Below are 18,888 nucleotides of genomic sequence, written 5' to 3' on the forward strand. Positions count from 1 at the left end.
ATATAACTATAACTGAAAGACTATGATGCCGGAAAATGAAGAAGATAAAAGAAAATACAAATTAGAAACGAAAGGTATAGGCTCGCCACACGGAAGAATCAACCTAGGAGATATATAGGGCCTTAAGATAGCTCACCATTCAAATGCATCAACCCAAGAGATACAAACCTAAATAAACAAAGTCTATAGACTTCAAATATTCCTCTGCAAATAAATTATCTGCCCTAAAACACATTACAACTTAATGTTTATAGATTTGGAACAACAAACCTCCAATTTTAAAAGACTCTTAACTTCCCAACTGACACATATGACCTAGACATATATAAGAGATCATGGTTTGAATTAGTGAGTTGCAATGACATAAACCATATAAGATAATCATTCAAGTATTATTTTACCCAATCACTCAAAAAAACTAAAATAACATAAATTAAAATAAAATAAGTGAAATGTTGGTTGGTCTTACCCCTAGCTTCCTATGAAAATAGGTATTTTCCTTAGTTGGTCTTACCCCTGACTTCAAAGTAAGCAAACTCCCCCTTCACATACCCTTCCATTAGTAATACCTTCATTCTCATCCTTGGATGTTTCTTTCTCTTCTAAAGCACATTTAGGATCAATGAAAAAGGCACACTCATCACACTTATATATCCACCCTTGACAAGCTTCTTCACAACCAAGGCACACATACATATCCGTTAGATCTCGTTCAAGTTCGTGTTCTTCATGGAGCTTAACCTTCACCTTCTGCGGCCAATCCTTCCCCATTTCCACAACCATTGCCTCCATCTCCTTCGCTCGATTTTCATCAAATGGATACGATTTCGATCCAAAGAATAGTACTAGTTCTTTTGCTTCGTTTAGTATAGTTCTTCCATTTGGTCCTACTGCTTCAAGGTGAGGCAGAGTACCATGGTTTCTCAATTTACATCTTAATGATGCTTCTCTCTTGTCATTGTAAGGAATAACTAACCATGGCATTTCAGAGTAATATTCTTCGAACGATTTCTCGTCATTGTCAACCGAGACAAAGATTGTTTCAAAATCATTAGGATGCTCGGCTTTGATAGCATTGTATGCTTCGACGAGCTTCGGGGTGAAAACTACACATTGAGAGCAAATCTTTCTCGAGAAGTAGAAGAGAACAGTTTTCCCCACGAGTTCGGTTACTTGAATCTGATGAAAAACACAAAGTTAGTGGTTGAAATAATTTTTAGCCATGTTAATAACTGTTGTTAGGGGTCGGCCTAGTCCGATTGACACCACTAGTTTGATTTCAAGTAAACAAAAGTAAATCATTGCTCTTAAATAATAATGGATTAGAATCATACCTTATTACCATCTTTGTCAAGAACAAAGTCAAGTTCATCCAAAACAAGAAGTGACTCCAATGTCTGTGTTTCCATTCTCAACTTCTCAACCTCATCTAACTCCAACAATTTTTCACTAGAAAATGGGTATGCTTCTATTCCATGAATACTAATGTAATTTGATGCATTGGAAGTGAGGGTTTTTCCATCTTTATCAATAATAGCTATCGTTGGAATTGCTTGAAGTTTAAAATAGCTAAGAAGTTCGTCTACACATTTGTCTTCAAATGGTAGAGCAAGCCATGGCATTTCCATGAAATGATTTTTGAATGATTCTTCATCATTATCCATACTAACAAATATTACTTCAAACTTTTCTCCTTTCTCTTTTAGTTTTTCGTACATTTCTATTAGGATTGGTTGAAATTGATGGCACGCTCTGAATTCCTTTGTAGCAATATAAAATGCTACGATGTTTCCTTCTAGTTCGGATACTAGAATCTGTCATATGACAAAATAAATAAATAAATTAACTAAAGGATCTTTTAATGAAATGATAATAAATATTTGCATTATGAAAATCAATAATATGGTGATTGGAAACCTAAAGACATTTAAATATGTTATGTTTGTGTTCTTCCCAATCAAAATAAATTGAAAATAAAAAACAGAAGACGTAGATATTATATTCTTGGTTAACGGATGTACCTTATCGCCATTGTTACGGAGAAGAAAGTCTCTGTCTTGGGTAACAAGAAGTGATCTCAAATTTTGGGATTCATTCCCCTTTCCTATACCCTCTGCCATTCCTGCACCTACAAATCTCTCTCTTTTCTATCTCTCCCAAAACAAAACTTCTTTGTATCTATTCTTATATTGATTGATAATTGGGTTTATGTTTCCTTTTATTTCTTATATATATCCCAAACTAAATATCCTTTTCTGTCTCTAGAAAAGATATTATGGGAGTCTCTATTAAGCAACCAAAAATGGGTAGATGGTAAATTGGGACTTAAAAAGGAGCCAAATGGGGTAACTAATAAAACCACCTGATCCTTCATACCAAATATAAAAAATCCTTCCCCAGTTGGCGCCTGGTAATTGATGCTAAGGGACGGAATTAGAGATTGGTCCGTTAGTTATGATTGTTTTAAGAAATAGTCCCTCGTAATATTTTTATTTTAATCAGGACCGTGTTTGACCCCTCTTCAGTTGCATCAAAAGCTTTCTTAATCACATCAGTAGATAATCCTCCCCTCCTTGTTCAGAGGCCAATTTTAAATTTACCGAAAAATTGAAAAGAAACAAAATTATGGATTCATTCGTATAGGAGATTAAAAGAAAAATGAAAAATTAGGGTTTGGGTAGGTTAGATTAGTTACTATTGAAGGTGAGGAAGAGATGGGTATTAATAAAAACGTGAAGCTTGAGGACCACCATGACAATCATAAACGCCTATATAAGGTGAGGGAGGGACTATTTATCAAACAATAATAAATAACGGACTAATCACCGTCCCTAGCATCGACGACCCAGGCGCCAATATGGCCGACATGAAGGAGATCTGCCTGAGCTTGGGTATCCCTAGCATTGTTGGCCATAGAGTTCCAACGAAGTCGATATATTACGAAAAATTTTAAACAACTTAATATTTTTGTTTTCCCTTACACTCGGCTATCAAGTCCAAAGGTGAGTCTTGTTGATCTCAATTAAAAGATTTGAACTTCAACAAACAAAAATATTACAGTTTTCAGTGGTCTACGGAGATATTTGCTCACTAAATAAAAGGGGCAATTCCAATCAATGCTCTTAATACAAGTTAATTATAATCGTTTTGAAAATTGATTGCCCTTGGAGTCGTAATTTTCTCTCCTCTGCAATGAGGTTACATTGAAAACTTTGGATTTGGATTTAATATAAAATCATTTCGAAAGTGTTGGTAAAGCAACAAGAATATTATTTTTATTGCAATAGCTTTAGTTCTCTGTATATCAATCACAACTAGTTTTCAAACAATATCTTACTTGAACAACAAAAGGAAATAACTAGAATAACTATATCACACTATAACTGGAAGACTCACATTTCTTCCAATCTTGTTTTTAGTAGAAGACTAATGCTTGATCTCCATTGTCACTTGATTCACTGTCTTTAAGAAATCATTCTAATAAATACATGAAGGAAAATAGATACATTCCCATCTATATGTGACCAACAGAATTAGCTTTATTCACACCTTGCAACTCCATTGGGGAACTGGTAATGCTACCAACAGAGTTGAGGGTTTGGGAGCTTAATTGAGGGCTTGCTGGACCGACTACGGCACTGGCAGTGTTTACAGGTGGCATTGTACCTGAGCTCAACTGAGGACTCATTGCAGTTTGTTGGCTGGTTTGCTGTGGACTAATATGTTGCATCTGCTGCTGGGAATGTTGGTTGATTTGCTGGGGACTGATGTGTTGCATCTGCTGTGGGCTTAGATGCTGCATCTGCTGCTGGGCTTGTTGGTGCATTTGCTGCGGGCTGAGATGCTGCATCTGCTGCTGGCCCTGTTGGTTGATTTGCTGTGGGCTAAGATGCTGCATCTGTTGCTGGGCCTGTTGGCTGATCTGCTGCGGACTGAGATGTTGCATCTGCTGCTGGGCCTGCTGGTTGATTTGCTGCGGGCTTAGATGCTGCTGGGCCTGTTGGCTGATCTGCTGTGGGCTAAGATGCTGCATCTGCTGCTGCGATTGTTGGGTAAGTTGCTGTTGGATCGAAATGGCAGAAGGGGAACCTACCTGAGGTGATGAAACAACAGCTTGTAGTGGAGAGCCTATTTGTTGTTGTTGTTGAGGCTGATGTTGCTGCTGCTGCTGTAATTGTGATTGTGGCTGTAGTTGTGATTGCGGCTGTAGTTGTGATTGCTGCTGCTGCTGTAGTTGCGATTGCTGCTGCTGCTGTAGTTGTGATTGCTGCTGTAGTTGCGATTGCTGCTGCAATTGCATTTGGTGCTGTAATTGTGGTTGTAGCTGTTGTTGCTGCATCTGCTGTTGCTGTTGCTGTTGCTGCATCTGCTGTTGCTGTTGCTGTTGCTGCAACTGTTGTTGATGGTTCATGAAAAAATTTGTCCCAGGGATCATTTTTGGTGGGCCCATGGATGCCAAGGATGCCCTCTGCAATTGGCTGATGTTAGCTCTGTTTAGTGTCTGACCCAACATGGAAAGACCAGCAGTTCCTTGGTGCATCTGCCCTGGTGCTGACATACCAGAAATTCCAGAGTGAGGGCCACCCAACATTCCAGCTCGGCTTGCCATTTTGAGTTTCGATGACATGAGAGCAGCCTGAGCTGCATTTATAGTTCCAGCACGAAGTTGTTGGTTTATTACATGGTTGATGTTAGAAGCTTGAGACGGAGTCATTGGACTTTGACCCATGCTGCCCATACCGGATATGGGACCAATTGGTGCTGAAATTCCAGATCCCCCTATTCCCCTCACTGTACTACCCATGCCCATTACGCTGCCTAAGCCTCCAAGACCAACCAAATTACTGCTCATGCCTCCCACACCCATGGCTGTTCCAAGTCCCATCATCTTCCTTTGCATATGTTGATGCTGCTGCGCCTGCTGTTGCTGCGCCTGCTGTTGCTGCGCCTGCTGTTGCTGTGCCTGCTGTTGCTGTGCCTGCTGCTGCTGCTGCTGCTGCTGTTGCTGTGCCTGCTGCTGCTGCTGTGCCTGCTGCTGCTGCGCCTGCTGTTGTGACTGCTGGGTTTGCTGCGTCTTCTGCTGTTGCTGGGTCTGCTGCTGTTGCTGCAGCTGAAGTTGAAGATGTGAAGGCTGCTTCTTCATCATGGGGTTACCCAATTGCATATTTGAATGCTGCCCAATTTGATTCATTTGAGAGAGGGGATTTGCTGGAAGCATCATAGATGATCTCTGGATCTGAGCACGTTGTTGTTGAATCATGAGCTGGTGGTTTTGGTGGTGTTGCTGCTGAAGTGAAGGTTGAGAATCCATATGCTGTGGTGAAGCAGGCATCACAACACTCCCTCTAAACCCCTGTGACATCTGTAAGGCCTGGTTGCTTCCAGGAGGTAACATATGCGAGCTGGTCATAAGATTCTGGGACGAGCTTAGAGATGCACTTCCGCTATTAGCTGGTATGGCTGCTCCAGAAGCAACAGTTTCTGGGTGACGTTGCATTTCAGTTGGCACGCCATCAGAAGGGATTCCAGAGCCTTGAGATTGATTATTCATTGCAAAGTTCATGCTGGGTTTTGCCCTAACTTGATCATCAGCTAATTGAAATCCTTCACGCGTCATCTACGCAAGTCAAAATCAAGCAACTTAGATTAAATGCTAAAAGACCAGATATTTGAACTGAATTTGTAAAATTGAAAAGCTACATTGAGGAACATACCAGTGAGCAGAATTGAGCAGCAAGCAAGTCTGCATAATTCTGAGACATAATTGGATGAAATGAATCAGTTGTAACAGAGACTTACATTCCAAAAGCCAAAAAATAACATTCAGTATATAACGAAAATGATAAAAGAAAGTAAATGGACAATCATTTTCTTTGAAATATTGACCAACTCAAGAATTTCAATGACTGCTACAAGACATAGGGAATGATACATGGCAAGATAGTGGTTGGTATTACTTTCTTTTTCCGAACAATTCAAAATTGGTAAAGTGATTGGTTCAACGTTGATGTAATGACCCAATCACACACTGAATGGCTGAAAAAATGGATATGATCTTTATGTCATGACGTGCATCCACTTCATGAAAGTTCGCATTAATGTTGAAAGATAAACTTACAGTATTAGGCAACGTGGGCATGAAATCCTCAGCAACCAGAAGTTCACTATCATCTATGTCCCCATACTGGATTGCTACTGTGCCATCGTTCTGCTTCTCCGACATTATTAATCTGTTACGTGCTTTAGGAACAATAGCAAGGGTACCTGTACAGAGAAAAAAATAATATTGGAATACTCGAGAAAGAAAAACAAATAATCCAGTAGTTGATCAAGTGACAGAAACTGGATATTTGACAAGGAGCAGCACACAACATACCTTGAAGCCTACGCTCCGGCTGTACAAAGTTCAGTGCACGAGTCTTACAAACATTCATGCTCCCACCGACGAGCGACTTCGACATTTGCTTCATAGCTGTTGGATCGAAGTCCTCGGAGTTGGATACGTCGGAAAGACATGATAAGAGCTGTTCAGTAGAATAAGCAATGGGTTTGCCAACGATACAATTATCCACCTTATTGTTCTTATTGTTGAGTCGGTACCTGAAATTTTTTACAAGTGACAGTTTGCTGTAAGAGTAGACGACTTAAATTTCCTAATAGAAAGCGAAGTTCAGATGGAAGCAGGACCCAGAAATGCAAGGTTGGTGCCAAACTATGTAACTTATACTGAGATGCCGGGCCTACCCAATCGTATGGTATTCTTTTATAAATGTAAAGCATGCTTATCACGGACTTGGAGTTGCCCAAACCCACACAAACTCCAAGACCCTTGCCTCCACAGTTTGTGACTAAACCGCACAATCACAACACTCCGATATCCCCCCACACAAACCCTAGAATACTCTGTTTGCAGTTAGGGAACCTTGCGTACCGTTTCCTTTCTCTCTCATTACACCCACTAACCTCATGGATGAATCAATTTCTGTGTTATGTGTGGGCATACCTTTAGGCATCCTCGTCCAACTCTGTAGAACCACAATAGTAGCTTGTACGGGCGTTGGGTGTGACATCGGGAATTGTGTCAGGTATACTATGATACTCTTTTATCACTAGCTAGAGTTTCCGATCCAATTACCAGCCTATCAAAAGGGGTTACCCAACCCACAAAAAGCCCACATGCCCCCTGCCTTTAAGATATGGAACTAAACTCACGCAACCACGTGACAATGCAGAAAAAGAAACAAGGCATAGTTGCGATGATCAAACTTAGAAACCAATAAGCAGTGAACCTTCAAGAAGAAACATGCTTACTGTTACTCATATGTTGGGTGCTGCGCCATAGGTTAAGATAATGCAGAGAATCATTTTTGAAGAATTACTGTGATATCCATAAAGGTTAAGTGGAGAAGTATTAAAAGGATATGATACCTTTGGGTCACCATTTCAATCTTTGAGAACCTATCGAGAACGACTTGATCAGCCGAAGGTGGAGTGCTGACTGATGGGCTATATGCATTCAATGGAACACTCATATTACTGACACTAGCAGGAGAACCAACTCCGCTCATGGCTTGAGTTTTAGGGACAGAACTTGATCTTCGTTTGACAGCCAGTGACGCCTGGTGCTGCCGTTGTATGGAATCACTTGGACTAGAAACCACAGACGGGGTTGCACCAACTGCTGCACCTGACATAGCAGTTGCTTTTTGTGATGGTCCAAACGCAGAAGATGCAACTGCACCAAGTTGGGGTCCAAATGAACCACTTGAAAACTCGCCAGACTTTGATGATACAGGAGATTGAACCATAGCTCCCGATGAAACCCGTGGACTTTGCACTTGTTTTCTTTTTTGTAATTGTTCGTCCTTTCTCATGTCTTTCTCAACAAGTTGACCTATACTATTCCATTGCATCTGAGCAGGGAAATGGGATCTCACAAATGAATGCTGTGGTAGCCCTTGTTGTACTCGCATCTGCTGCGGATCAAGTTGGCTGCCTTCTGTTCTTATAGTTTGTGCTTCAACTCTATTTCTAACGAACTCTGTCTTATCCAATTTATCATTTTCAATTCTCTCTTCCTTTACATGAAGTCCCATTCCTGGCTGCTCTAAATAAAAGGGGGATACACCAGCCTCTTGATTTGGTACCCCTTCAAGCACCTTTGGGAAAAACTTTTGACCTCCAGCACTGGCATATGGGACACCTCCAGGTTCTGCTTGCTGACGTAAAACTGAATTCCTCCATAGTACATCTGTCCCCTGAAGGTTTTCTAACTGCTGCCCTACTTGTTGTTGTGAAATGCCATCTATACCAAGTTGTCCTTGCCTAAATCTCTTATTAACATTTGAGAAGGGAGTTAACTGGACGTCTTGGTTTTCCCTTTTTCCATGAAGAGAAGAACCACCGCCATTATTCATAGAGTCAGCATATGAGATCATGAAGTCTCGACCAGCAGGCAAATTTCCTGGCGTATTCATATTAGACCCAGAAACATGATCCGGCATAATTCTTGGGTATAAACCTCCATGTTGAAGCTTGGATTGGTGAGGTACCATAGATACAGATTGTGAAGAAGTATCTGGTCTGAAGTTCTTAGGTCTTAAAGATTGAATGCCACCGCTTGAAACATGGAGAGTAGTATTCTCATGAAGGTGTTGAGTACCATCACCTGATATGGCTCCAAAATCTCCTGACCTGCAGTTTGAGCTTTCTGGTGCCCTATCAATGCGAACTTTCTTTCCATGGGTTTGACTGTTAGATGTAACTGTTACTTCTCCCATTTGCTTTAACTTTCTCTTCTGCCGACCAGACAACCCCAAATTGAGCTGCAAAAATAACTTACCGAAATTATGTAAAAGTTACATATTTACCAACTCATAAACAAATAAGATTCAATACCTTGGAGGGAACAGGGTCGCCACAGAGTCTGTCTAGCATTGGTGTAGGATCTAGACAAAGCTGTGGTTGCAGGGCTTTCAAGATTCTTGATTCTACTTCCTGCATCACAGGTTAAGAATTCAAACATTTAGTCGCTATCCGCACAAAAGAAGCATCTCATATTGTGGGCTGACGGAAACATGCTGACCATTAGATCACTGTAAGTCCAAGAGTCATCTGAGATCATTGGGATGTCCTTCACGACATTCTCCAATGACATCCTAAGAGATACTTTACTAACAACAGGTAATTGATCCGAAGCGGAAACAGCATTGCCTGGTTCAGATGGACACTTGCGGTAATCCTGAACCTGGAATGGAGAAAAAAATTAGAATTAGATAATCCCAGTCACTAAATCTTGACTCTTTGGACGTACAAGTTTGAACCTTCTCCATAGGTGAAGGCGAATAGAGTGCAGTTCATATTTCACCGGGAGACCACGAAGACATAAACCAAAAACATCTTTCCATAAAGTTCTTCGAAAATCATTCGACGATCATTACGAACTGAGAACAGTAATTGTCAGAGCCGCTCACCTCACAGACCAGTGTCCCATCAAAATACTTGCTGGGTATGTCATCTAGGATATCTCCTGGCAGCCGACCTGACTCGATTGCCTCCATAAACATAATACAAGTAAGGACAATTATGATAAAGATAAGTGTAAGATATTAAGAGAACACAACGCACTGAGCGCAAATTTTAGTAAGTTGCTGAAAGTAAATTAAACTATCCCAGTTGACCAAATAACCTAAAAAGATGAGATGATGAAAAATGAGATACACCTTCACACAAACACAAATTAAAGCACTTTTTAGAAACCAGGAATTTATGTCTTGTCATAAATATTTTAATAATCTGCAAGTAGTCTATACCCTGGTTCAATACAGAATTAGCTCCATATCTATCTGAATTATACCATGTCACAAACTGTGCTGCTTCTTTTTTTGAAAGAGGACAAGATGGTACTTTTTACCTCAAGAAAGAAGGTCTCGAAGTTATTAAAAAACCAAACAAGTTGTTCAAAGACTAGGTACTTACAGAGAATAGAGTTTCGGATGCCCTGTCATATGGATGCAATGATTTTTGAAAATCCTGAACCATGTCCTGAGGAGAAATTCCCTTCTGAAATTCCAGATATCCACAATCTTAGAGGACCAACATGCCATATAAAAGGCAACTACGAACCATTTCTTGGTCATTTTCATTTAAATACATCTCTCTTTCACTAGTTATCAATAGATAAAGGTATTAGCTAACCTCTGAAGGCTTTCTGATTATATATCCATCTTGGTAGAGGTTCAACGTGAAGGAGACTTCATGCTCTATTCAAAAGAGGAACATTCAGAAATTACGGAGTTCGCAATCGAAGAAGACCAACTAAGTCAATAAATAAATTAGGATTTTTTTTACCTGCAGAAATAAGCTGTCCACCAGAGCACGAGGACGACCCAGAGACACCAGCTACATCCTCAGCCATCTCATTGGCATAACCCTAGTTGAATGAAGTCCAATTAGATAGAAACTAACAGTACACGACTAGAACACCATATGCCATAGATTCATGGTTCACAAATCAGCTCATCAAATTTGCCGTATAAGAAGACACTGCCAGGTTCCACACAAGTACACAACTACATGCAGCATCTATTTGTCCCGTAAAATACCTTCTTTTGGATGATATAAATAAGATGAACCGGCAATGACACATATTATACTGGATGGTCGTGCTGTGAGCTATTATTCCCTTCATTCGGTAATTCCTATCTATACAACTAAATGCTGAGTTCAAACTTCTTAATGATGGAACAAGTTCAATTTCATATCCAAAAAATCTAACTACTTACTGAGTCAAGAAAATTCACAAAAAGTAATTGCCCAATACAGGTCATAAGAAGTTTATATGGAATCACAACTCTAATGCAAAGAGTTGGCTCTTCAAGTTTAGGATCGCATTTTTGAAAACTAAAACCCAATAAATATAGTCAACAAGTAGGAAGAAAATCCCGTAACGGAAGTTCGCCCAGAAGGGGAAAGGTCATGCTTACCAGTTGCTTCTACAGCAACCCAAAATTTTACAGCCGAAACCCTTTTCTTGTATAAGTAGGTGCCACTTGGGTAGGTACAGAAATTACAAATTCTATAGCAAAGGAGAACTGGGCATATCAATTATGAAACTCTACTTAATTGTACATTTTCTCTTTCTCTTTCTCTCTCTCTCTCTCTCTCTCTCTCTCTCTCTCTCTCTCTCTCACTCATCTCTCTTATTTCTTCCATTTCTCATCTTGTTCATTCTTCTCTCCTCTTACTTCTCCTCTTAAGTCTCTAAGGTCCGGCAAGTGCGTTCTTCAAACCAATACTTCTTTGAAAGTGAGAGAACCAATATATTAGAAAAACAAAATACAAGAAGAAAGACAACCGAACATAACGGGCTAAAATTATAAATTTGCAAAGATAGCCTCCCAATTTGTCATAAAATCCCTAAAGGATGTTTGCTGCATCCAATTTCCACACTTTCCGAAAAGAGAAGCGAAGTAAGAAAGGTCAATTTGATGCTCTCCCTAAAGGATGTTCCTAGCTTTCCAAATGCCCCATTAAATGGCGTGAGGTGTAAGAGGTCCCAAAGATATTTTATTCCTTTATAATATTTTTGAAGCTAATATTTAGAGCTATTGCTTGAGTTTCTTTCTTTTCATTAAGGATTATATGGTATTTGATTTATGCGTTTTTATTTGTGATCCTCTTCTAAATCTACTATATATGGAATAGTTATATTGATTTCGTTATATGAAGAATTTATAAACAACGAAATGCAGCTTCATTATCACAATCTCGTATGAGAAACATAGGTAACTAAATCACCTTCAATCAATAGCATCATAAACAAGCGAAATAATTACAACTACTCAACAACTTATACAAGACTATGGTGTACACAATTTATGCAGTCATTGATTCATTGTTAAATTTCTCTACGACATCTATAGGATAATTTTTATTTTTTTTATGTTTTGATGACATCAATGCATCAACTAGACAACATACTCAAATATGAACTTCAACACACAAAGATCTTCTGCAAGCCAATTAAATACGAAAAAAAAACTTCAAAAGTACATCTGTATGAACAATTGAAGAGATCATATAACACAATTAGGTTACACTTTAAGAAAAGGGTAGTACGATTATTAATGTAGAGCATTTAGTTTCACTTGAAAGTTGAAACTTTGAAATTTTTAGGTAGTCTATCTATAGTTAGGTGATTAATTGCTAGTACTTTTAAACTAGAATCTAGTTTCCAAGTTCAATTAGAAGTTCATTTATGTATTAGAGAAATGAAAGAAGGCATCTTTTAGCTCAAACTCAAACCAGAGATGAACCAACCAACTGAGCAGATAGAAGCACATCTTGATTCTAATATAACCTAACCTAAATTAAAATCATTCTCCTAAAACTCACGGTCAAAGAAACAAGAAAAAATCTTAAACTTCATAACTAAGAAAATACCCAAACTTTCTTAAAAGAAAATCTTCACAATTCCATCAAAATGCATGAATTTTCCTACCAAAAGATCTGAACTTTACTATAGAGAATCACACAATGAAAGAAGATTTTAAGGAATTCATGAATTTTACGAGAGAAATTGAGGGAAAGACTAGGGATTTTGAGTTTGTAAATACCTCGGTTTTTTGAGTTGTGATTGAAGTCGATAAAATACCAGGGACAACCGGGATTTTTGCATCCTCGTTACTGTTGTCTTGAAGATCTTCGGATTGAATAAATTTAGGGCGAAACCTAGTTCCGGTCTTTGAAACCTTGAAGGAGATGCCCATTTTTTTAGGGTTTTCTTCCTCTAATTTGAAGCTCGAGAAATCAACATGAAAATCAGATAGTCGTGAGTGAGAGAGACGAGAGAGTTGGGAAAAATTGATTTGCTAGAGAGAGAAAAGCTAGAGAGAGAACACATATATACGCCGTACGCGATTTATTCCTCAGGCATTTCATGTGGGTCGGGTCGGGTCGACTAGATACCCGACTCTAACCCAAAGTATTTCACGTGGATCGGACTCGATACCCGACTTTAACCCACAATTGTGAGGGCAGGGTGGCTTGAACTAGGATGAAAAAATGACCGAGAAGCACAAAATTTAGACGAAAAAACCTATATAATTATGTTGTTAACAAGACAGTCACCGAAGTCATACTATAAACAGATAAAATCTTTACCCATTCTGTCGACTACAGCCTATGAGTTCCCATGGAAACTCTTTTGGAAAAAAACCACTATGTCACCGAAAGTTCAAATGTTCATTTGGAAGATGGTTCATAATGGTAATGCAACTTTAACAAATATTAGAAGAAGAATGCCCCATTTACCTCAGACTTGTCGCCTCTGTCACACGACCGAAGTTGAATCAACTGAGCATTTATTTGGCGAATGCTTGTGTTTTAAAGATTTAATTCGAACCACTGAAGATGAAGAGCTGCAACAATTAGGAATGAATCCGGTGAATAATCTCTCAATGCTACTTAAAATGGGAGAAAGTGCTAATAATATCTGGCTCAAATACACTTACCTTCTATGGGAATGGTGGAAATCTAGAAATAATGTCATTATCAATGGTCAGAAATTAGATCTAAGGAGATGTTGGTGGAGCACAAAAAATGAACTCAGGTATGTTTTTATTCCTTCTACTTCCTCATCTACTTCTAATGACATGCAGGAAGGAGCTTGGTTACCTCCCCCAATAAACCAGATCAAAATAAATACGGACGGATCTTTTCAAATCAATGGAGCTTCGGCAGCAGCTATAGCAAGAGACGACTCGGGATCGATTCTTCACTGTAAGAGCTCAACTTTTACCCCCAAATCGCCTCTCCACAGTGAGATTCAAGGAGTCAAATTAGGGTTGCTCTTGGCGGAGGAAATGGGGCTGGTCTCTTTTATACTTGAAACAGATGCTAAAACCCTAATCGAGTATCTCAAAGACGAGGATCCGACGGTCCCTTGGCAACTATCGGTGGATCTTGCCGAAACACGTGCAATGGCAAGCTGCTTCCACATCACGTGGTCTTTCTGTCGCAGAGAGTACAATATGGACGCACACGATCTTGCCGCTTCAGCATTAAGTGGGTGACAGAGTCTTAATTTAATCCCTGTTGTTAACTTTATACTAATTAGTCCCTGAAGGACATTAGTCTTTTTTTGGCCTTTCATGTACTACTCTTGTATCTTTTCGGATAAATGTATTTGCTTTCCCTAAAAAAAAAACAAGACAGTCATATTTTTTTTCATAATTTCTTTTTTACCCTTCTATGCAATAATGTTCTGACTTGTTATAAAATGTTGACAACATATATAGTTGTCCTGACTTGTTATAAAAATGTTGACAACATACATAATTATGTTGTTAACAACATATACAATGCATCAACCAAAATATGTCAAATAAAAAGGATAATATGCATAAAATTTTAATTTTTGCAAAGGCAAATAAAAACGCATTAGTCTAAATGTTTCTATAAAAACAAAACAAAAAATGCGGAAACTATTTTTTTCTTTAGTTACAAGACAAATTGAAAAATGTTAGTGTCAGGCTGTGTTTATCAAATGCAAAAGATAAAATGCGAAATGTTTTTGCAAAATAATTTTTGAGCAAAAACAAATTTGTTCAGAAATTTACAAAATGGTTGAGAGAAAACAAAAATTTGTTCAGAAATTTTCAAAAATATTTTTCACGTTGATTTCGGAAGTAAAATCGTATGCTCACAAAATGATTTTTTTTAAATATTATTTAGATTTGGGTCTGATTTCCTATTACATCCAAATTCACATGGGATAATTTAAGAGGGTAAGAATAACCTTAATGAGGATTCAAAACCATTATATTATATTAAGAGGATAAAATAGAGGAGTACAAAATTCAACCTCAAATTATATTAGTCAATAGAAATAGGTATTTTAACTATCAAAAGTTAGAGGGAATACATAAGAGGATGCAACTGACATCTACAATCAAAGCAAACAAAGGACGTAAGACAAATTTATACTGCGGTCAGGAAAAAATATTGTGTGTTATATAAAAACGGATGATTATGTAAATCTACATGAATACTTAATAGAAACTAGAGTTTTTTAATCAACAACCGGACTGAGATCATTTGTTATGCCGATAAAACTAGATAAAATAAGAATAAGGAAAAATCGTCCCTGATCAAATTCGAAGTATCCCCTCCCCCCCACCCCATGCTCGACCAGATTAAATTATTATAACACACATCTTCTACAAATGTTAGATGAAAATGAGAAGCGGTGAAGTAGGAAAGGGGTGGATAAAAATGACAGACTATTCAGAAGTGAAGGTGGATGAATATGATCAAAGAAAGGAGAGAAAAGAAAAGAGAAAGAATGAAGCCAAAGAAGGAGAAGGTGGAGTGTGAAGCTCACTTTGAATGAGTGGTAACATGTATATTTCATTGTATTTATACTGAAATACTAAAGTTTAAATTTTTCCCATCTCTAAAAGAAATATATGGTGGATGTAGGATTCTGATAAAAAATGAGATTTGGTAGGAATCAAGATTCCTTAGTATGTTTAGCCACCAAAAATCTTAAAACACTTGAATCTTAAGGATTCCTAAGTCCAAAATTTGTATTGGACAAAAATCTCATACTCCCTAAGATTTGCTAAGGTTGTGGATTACTAGCCCAAATTTCATACCTTTTTTAGTAAAACCATAATATCATTCATAAGTTATAACGATCACAAAATTACATGGTAGATAATTCTTATTTCTCTGAGAACTACATGAGAGTTACATAAGTAAAGTTCACAGAACTTTTGAATGAAAATTAATTCATGAAGGGGAAGGAATTGACAAGACATAGACTCAAAGAAAAGACCCTAAAGATCGACAAAAGAGATCCTTAAGATCGAGAATAAAAAGATCCTAAAGGTCGACAATATAAAATTTTATTATACTAATATATTGAAAATACTAATTTACATCCCTCTCGACTTGCGTTGTTGTAGTTGATTGATCATCTTCGATAAAGCCGCGGAGTGTTGAAGTAACGAGAGATCGTCAGTAACTGCTCCCTCTGAAGTGGATGGTGATGATTTCGCAAATTTTTATCTATGGCATCACTGATCCGTTTACCATTAAGCGTAGAAATCTGAGACTTCGATCCAACACCTCCTCCTCGATATTTATACATATCCTATATCCCCTTTTTTCTTTTATTCCTGTGCTTTAGTTTTAATTTCTTCTTCTCAATATATATAAATAAAACTAATACTAACCCTAATCTCTAATAAAATTAGCGGAATCTGAAAGGAAAAGGAATTACACACAGTGAATGAAAATAAGGATTTGTAGAGAGGACGTTATTGAAAATTAGGGTTTCTGAGTGGGGTATGAAATAGTAGATCTAAAAGATAAACTAAATAAAAAGAAGAAATTCCGGAGGAGGGATCCCTCCTCCGAAAAACTACAAGATTTGGATAACTCTCTGCAAGAGAAGAAAACGGTTGTTGGAGGAAAGAGACGAACTTTTTGTGATGTCCATCATCGTTTTTTAAGAAAAATTTCTTCTTCTTTTTCAAAAAATCATTTTTTTCCCCGAAATCTTTTTTTCTGAAATCGTATTTTTTTTTTCAGAACTCATTTTTCTCCCGAAAACTGTTTTTGTTTGGGTTATTTCCCAGATAGCCCCAACTTTATGACCAGCTTCCTGCCTAACCCCCTAGCTACTTTATCAAAAATACACAGATGACCCCCTTTTTTAGTTACCGTCATATGTCCGTTAGCTAGTCATCACCCCTCTCTCCTCCATCTCATCACATCTCTCTGTCACCTCATCCACCCGCCACCTTATCGTCTTCACCGACAAAGGTCGCTGAGGCCGACCAATTTTCCGGATGGTGACCTTCAAACACAAAAAAGAAAAAACAAATCTCTCTTCTTCGCCCTCTTGGTTTCTCTCTCTTCCTCTCCTTTTTTCATGAGAAAATCCAGATCTGAAGGTCTGTGAAATATAACGAGTAACGTAGTTGATTAATGAATGAACTCATTTCACTCAGATTCTTTGCCGTAGAAGATAATGGAAATTGAAGTATCTTGAGGATTATAAGATGAAATTAAAGACCAATTTTTATCTGTATCACAAGCGATTCCTTTGAGTCGACAAATAACAGTTAGTCGTGACTAAGATTGGATTGAAGTCGACTGATCACGGTAATTGGATCTCGCATAAGCTCTGAAGAGATCGGACATCTGAAATGGTATGGAATCTGATCTCCAACTACGTCTAATGCATCTAAACTTCCTTCACAAATCCTTTATTTGTTTCTCACTCTAGAATAATCATATATGTGGGTATGGTTTATTTCACTTTCTCTCCAGAATAATCAGATGTATGGTGGTTGCATCAAGGGATCGTTGAATTTGATCAAAATTCAAAGCATTAACAAACCACTTTTTATTACTTTTAGGATCTTTACGTGTAACGATGATGAATTTTAGGGGTGAGCATCGGTCGGTTTTTTTTCGGTTTTAGCTCGAACCGAAGCCGAACCGATAAGTGACGGTTTGACTAAATCGTCGGCCGAAGTCGAGCCAATCATTCGGCCGACCGACGTGGTTCGATTCGGTTTAGTTCGATTCGGTTTAGTTCGGCTCGGTTGAGTTCGATTGATAGGTTTAGCCGAACACAATTTAGAGAAAATTGTAAACTAATGTTATTCATTTCATTACATATGTCGAAAATAAAAATTAAGAACCCATCATACTTTTCCGCCATTACATATGCCGAGAATGAAAATTAAAAATTCATCGTACTTTTCCACCATTACAAAAAAAAAAGTAGAAGTGTGAATACAAAATTTATAATTTTAAGTTACTAACTAAGAATGGGTTGTGGTAAATAGAAAATCAGTGAAGACTTGCCTTTAAAACCTTTCAATCAAGTTGAATAGGTGGTTGATGAAGGCGACAACAACAACTAGGAAGGAGGATGGATAATAGTATGGAAGACTTAGATTAGGGTTTTTTTTTTAATTTTTTCCTTTTTAGTTTAACATTTTCTAACTGTACAAAATTATTATTTCATTTTTCCTTAGAGTTCGGTCGGTTCGGTTTGGGCGGTTTCTAGAAACTCAAGTCGAGGCCAAACCAAACTGATTTTGGGTTGTTCGGTTTTTTGCCCGAACCGAGTCGAACGGTAACCGGTTCGGCCTAAAAATTGATCGGTGCGGTTCGACTTGGTTTGATTCGGCCAATTGGTTCGGTTTTTTCTCACACCTAATGAATTTTACCAATTTTTTTGTGTTTATGAGAAATGAAGGAGGTGAGATTGGTTTAGTAATTGAATCTGTACTAATTTCCTATATCAATTTCTTCTTCTTGAGATTGGTTTCGTAGGTCAGATAAAGATTTGGTGTTTTTGGAGTTCAAACTTGAAACGAGCCGCCTTGAGGATACAATACGGTGGTATTATCTGAACTGGCCCTGGAAATTATCCTATATCAATTTCTTCCTATTGGGATTAAATTTCTTTCTGAATAATTTCATAATCAATTCTAAATAACTTCATAAAGTAATGTAATTAACTATTTCTATGATTTTTTTCTTTTCAATTGTAATATTTGGAGAGAGAAATAATTTGGAAAGAGAGATGAAATTTTTTTAGAGAAGGAAATAATGGGGAACATGAAATGGTTAAAAAGAGAAAGAAATGATGAGAGAGTTTTTAGAGCGAGAAAAGGAGAGGAAGAGGAAGTAGAAGAGAGAGAAAAAAAGTTTTTTTTTTATATGTTTGAAGGTTGCAAGCCGAAAAATTGGTCGGTCGGCGACCTTCGTCGGTGAAGACGATGAGGTGGTAGAGAGAGGTGGTGAGATGGAGGAGAGAGAGGTGATGAATAGTTAACGGACATATAACGGTAACTGAAA

At 37.9% G+C, this 18,888-nt stretch overlaps 3 protein-coding genes across 3 annotated transcripts; 1 reads left to right on the forward strand and 2 right to left on the reverse strand.

Moving 5' to 3' along the window:
- Positions 1-188: 188 nt before the first annotated feature.
- LOC147543539 (putative nucleoredoxin 1) lies at positions 189-2,741 on the reverse strand. The gene is made up of 3 exons (XM_086672847.1): positions 2,022-2,741; positions 1,335-1,814; positions 189-1,179 (listed from the first exon to the last, which is right to left on the reverse strand). Exons 1-3 carry the CDS (start codon positions 2,118-2,120, stop codon positions 523-525), a joined length of 1,236 nt encoding a protein of 411 aa, XP_086528973.1. The 5' UTR covers positions 2,121-2,741; the 3' UTR covers positions 189-522.
- Positions 2,742-3,249: 508 nt separating this feature from the next.
- LOC147543540 (nuclear receptor coactivator) lies at positions 3,250-12,910 on the reverse strand. Its single transcript, XM_086672850.1, has 12 exons — positions 12,618-12,910; positions 10,351-10,432; positions 10,198-10,262; positions 9,979-10,062; positions 9,474-9,554; positions 9,086-9,247; positions 8,899-8,997; positions 7,429-8,825; positions 6,377-6,600; positions 6,119-6,264; positions 5,715-5,753; positions 3,250-5,617 (listed from the first exon to the last, which is right to left on the reverse strand). The coding sequence occupies exons 1-12, from the start codon at positions 12,768-12,770 to the stop codon at positions 3,515-3,517; spliced, it is 4,635 nt and encodes a 1,544-aa protein (XP_086528976.1). The 5' UTR covers positions 12,771-12,910; the 3' UTR covers positions 3,250-3,514.
- A 346-nt stretch (positions 12,911-13,256) lies between these two features.
- LOC147543541 (uncharacterized) lies at positions 13,257-14,075 on the forward strand. The gene has a single exon (XM_086635460.1). It carries the CDS (start codon positions 13,257-13,259, stop codon positions 14,073-14,075), a length of 819 nt encoding a protein of 272 aa, XP_086491586.1.
- Positions 14,076-18,888: the final 4,813 nt, after the last annotated feature.

The sequence above is a fragment of the Eschscholzia californica genome, unplaced genomic scaffold (genome assembly GCF_041429995.1).
Source record: "Eschscholzia californica isolate CP2 unplaced genomic scaffold, dmEscCali1.0.p SCAF_4, whole genome shotgun sequence".
Lineage (NCBI taxonomy): Eukaryota > Viridiplantae > Streptophyta > Magnoliopsida > Ranunculales > Papaveraceae > Eschscholzia > Eschscholzia californica.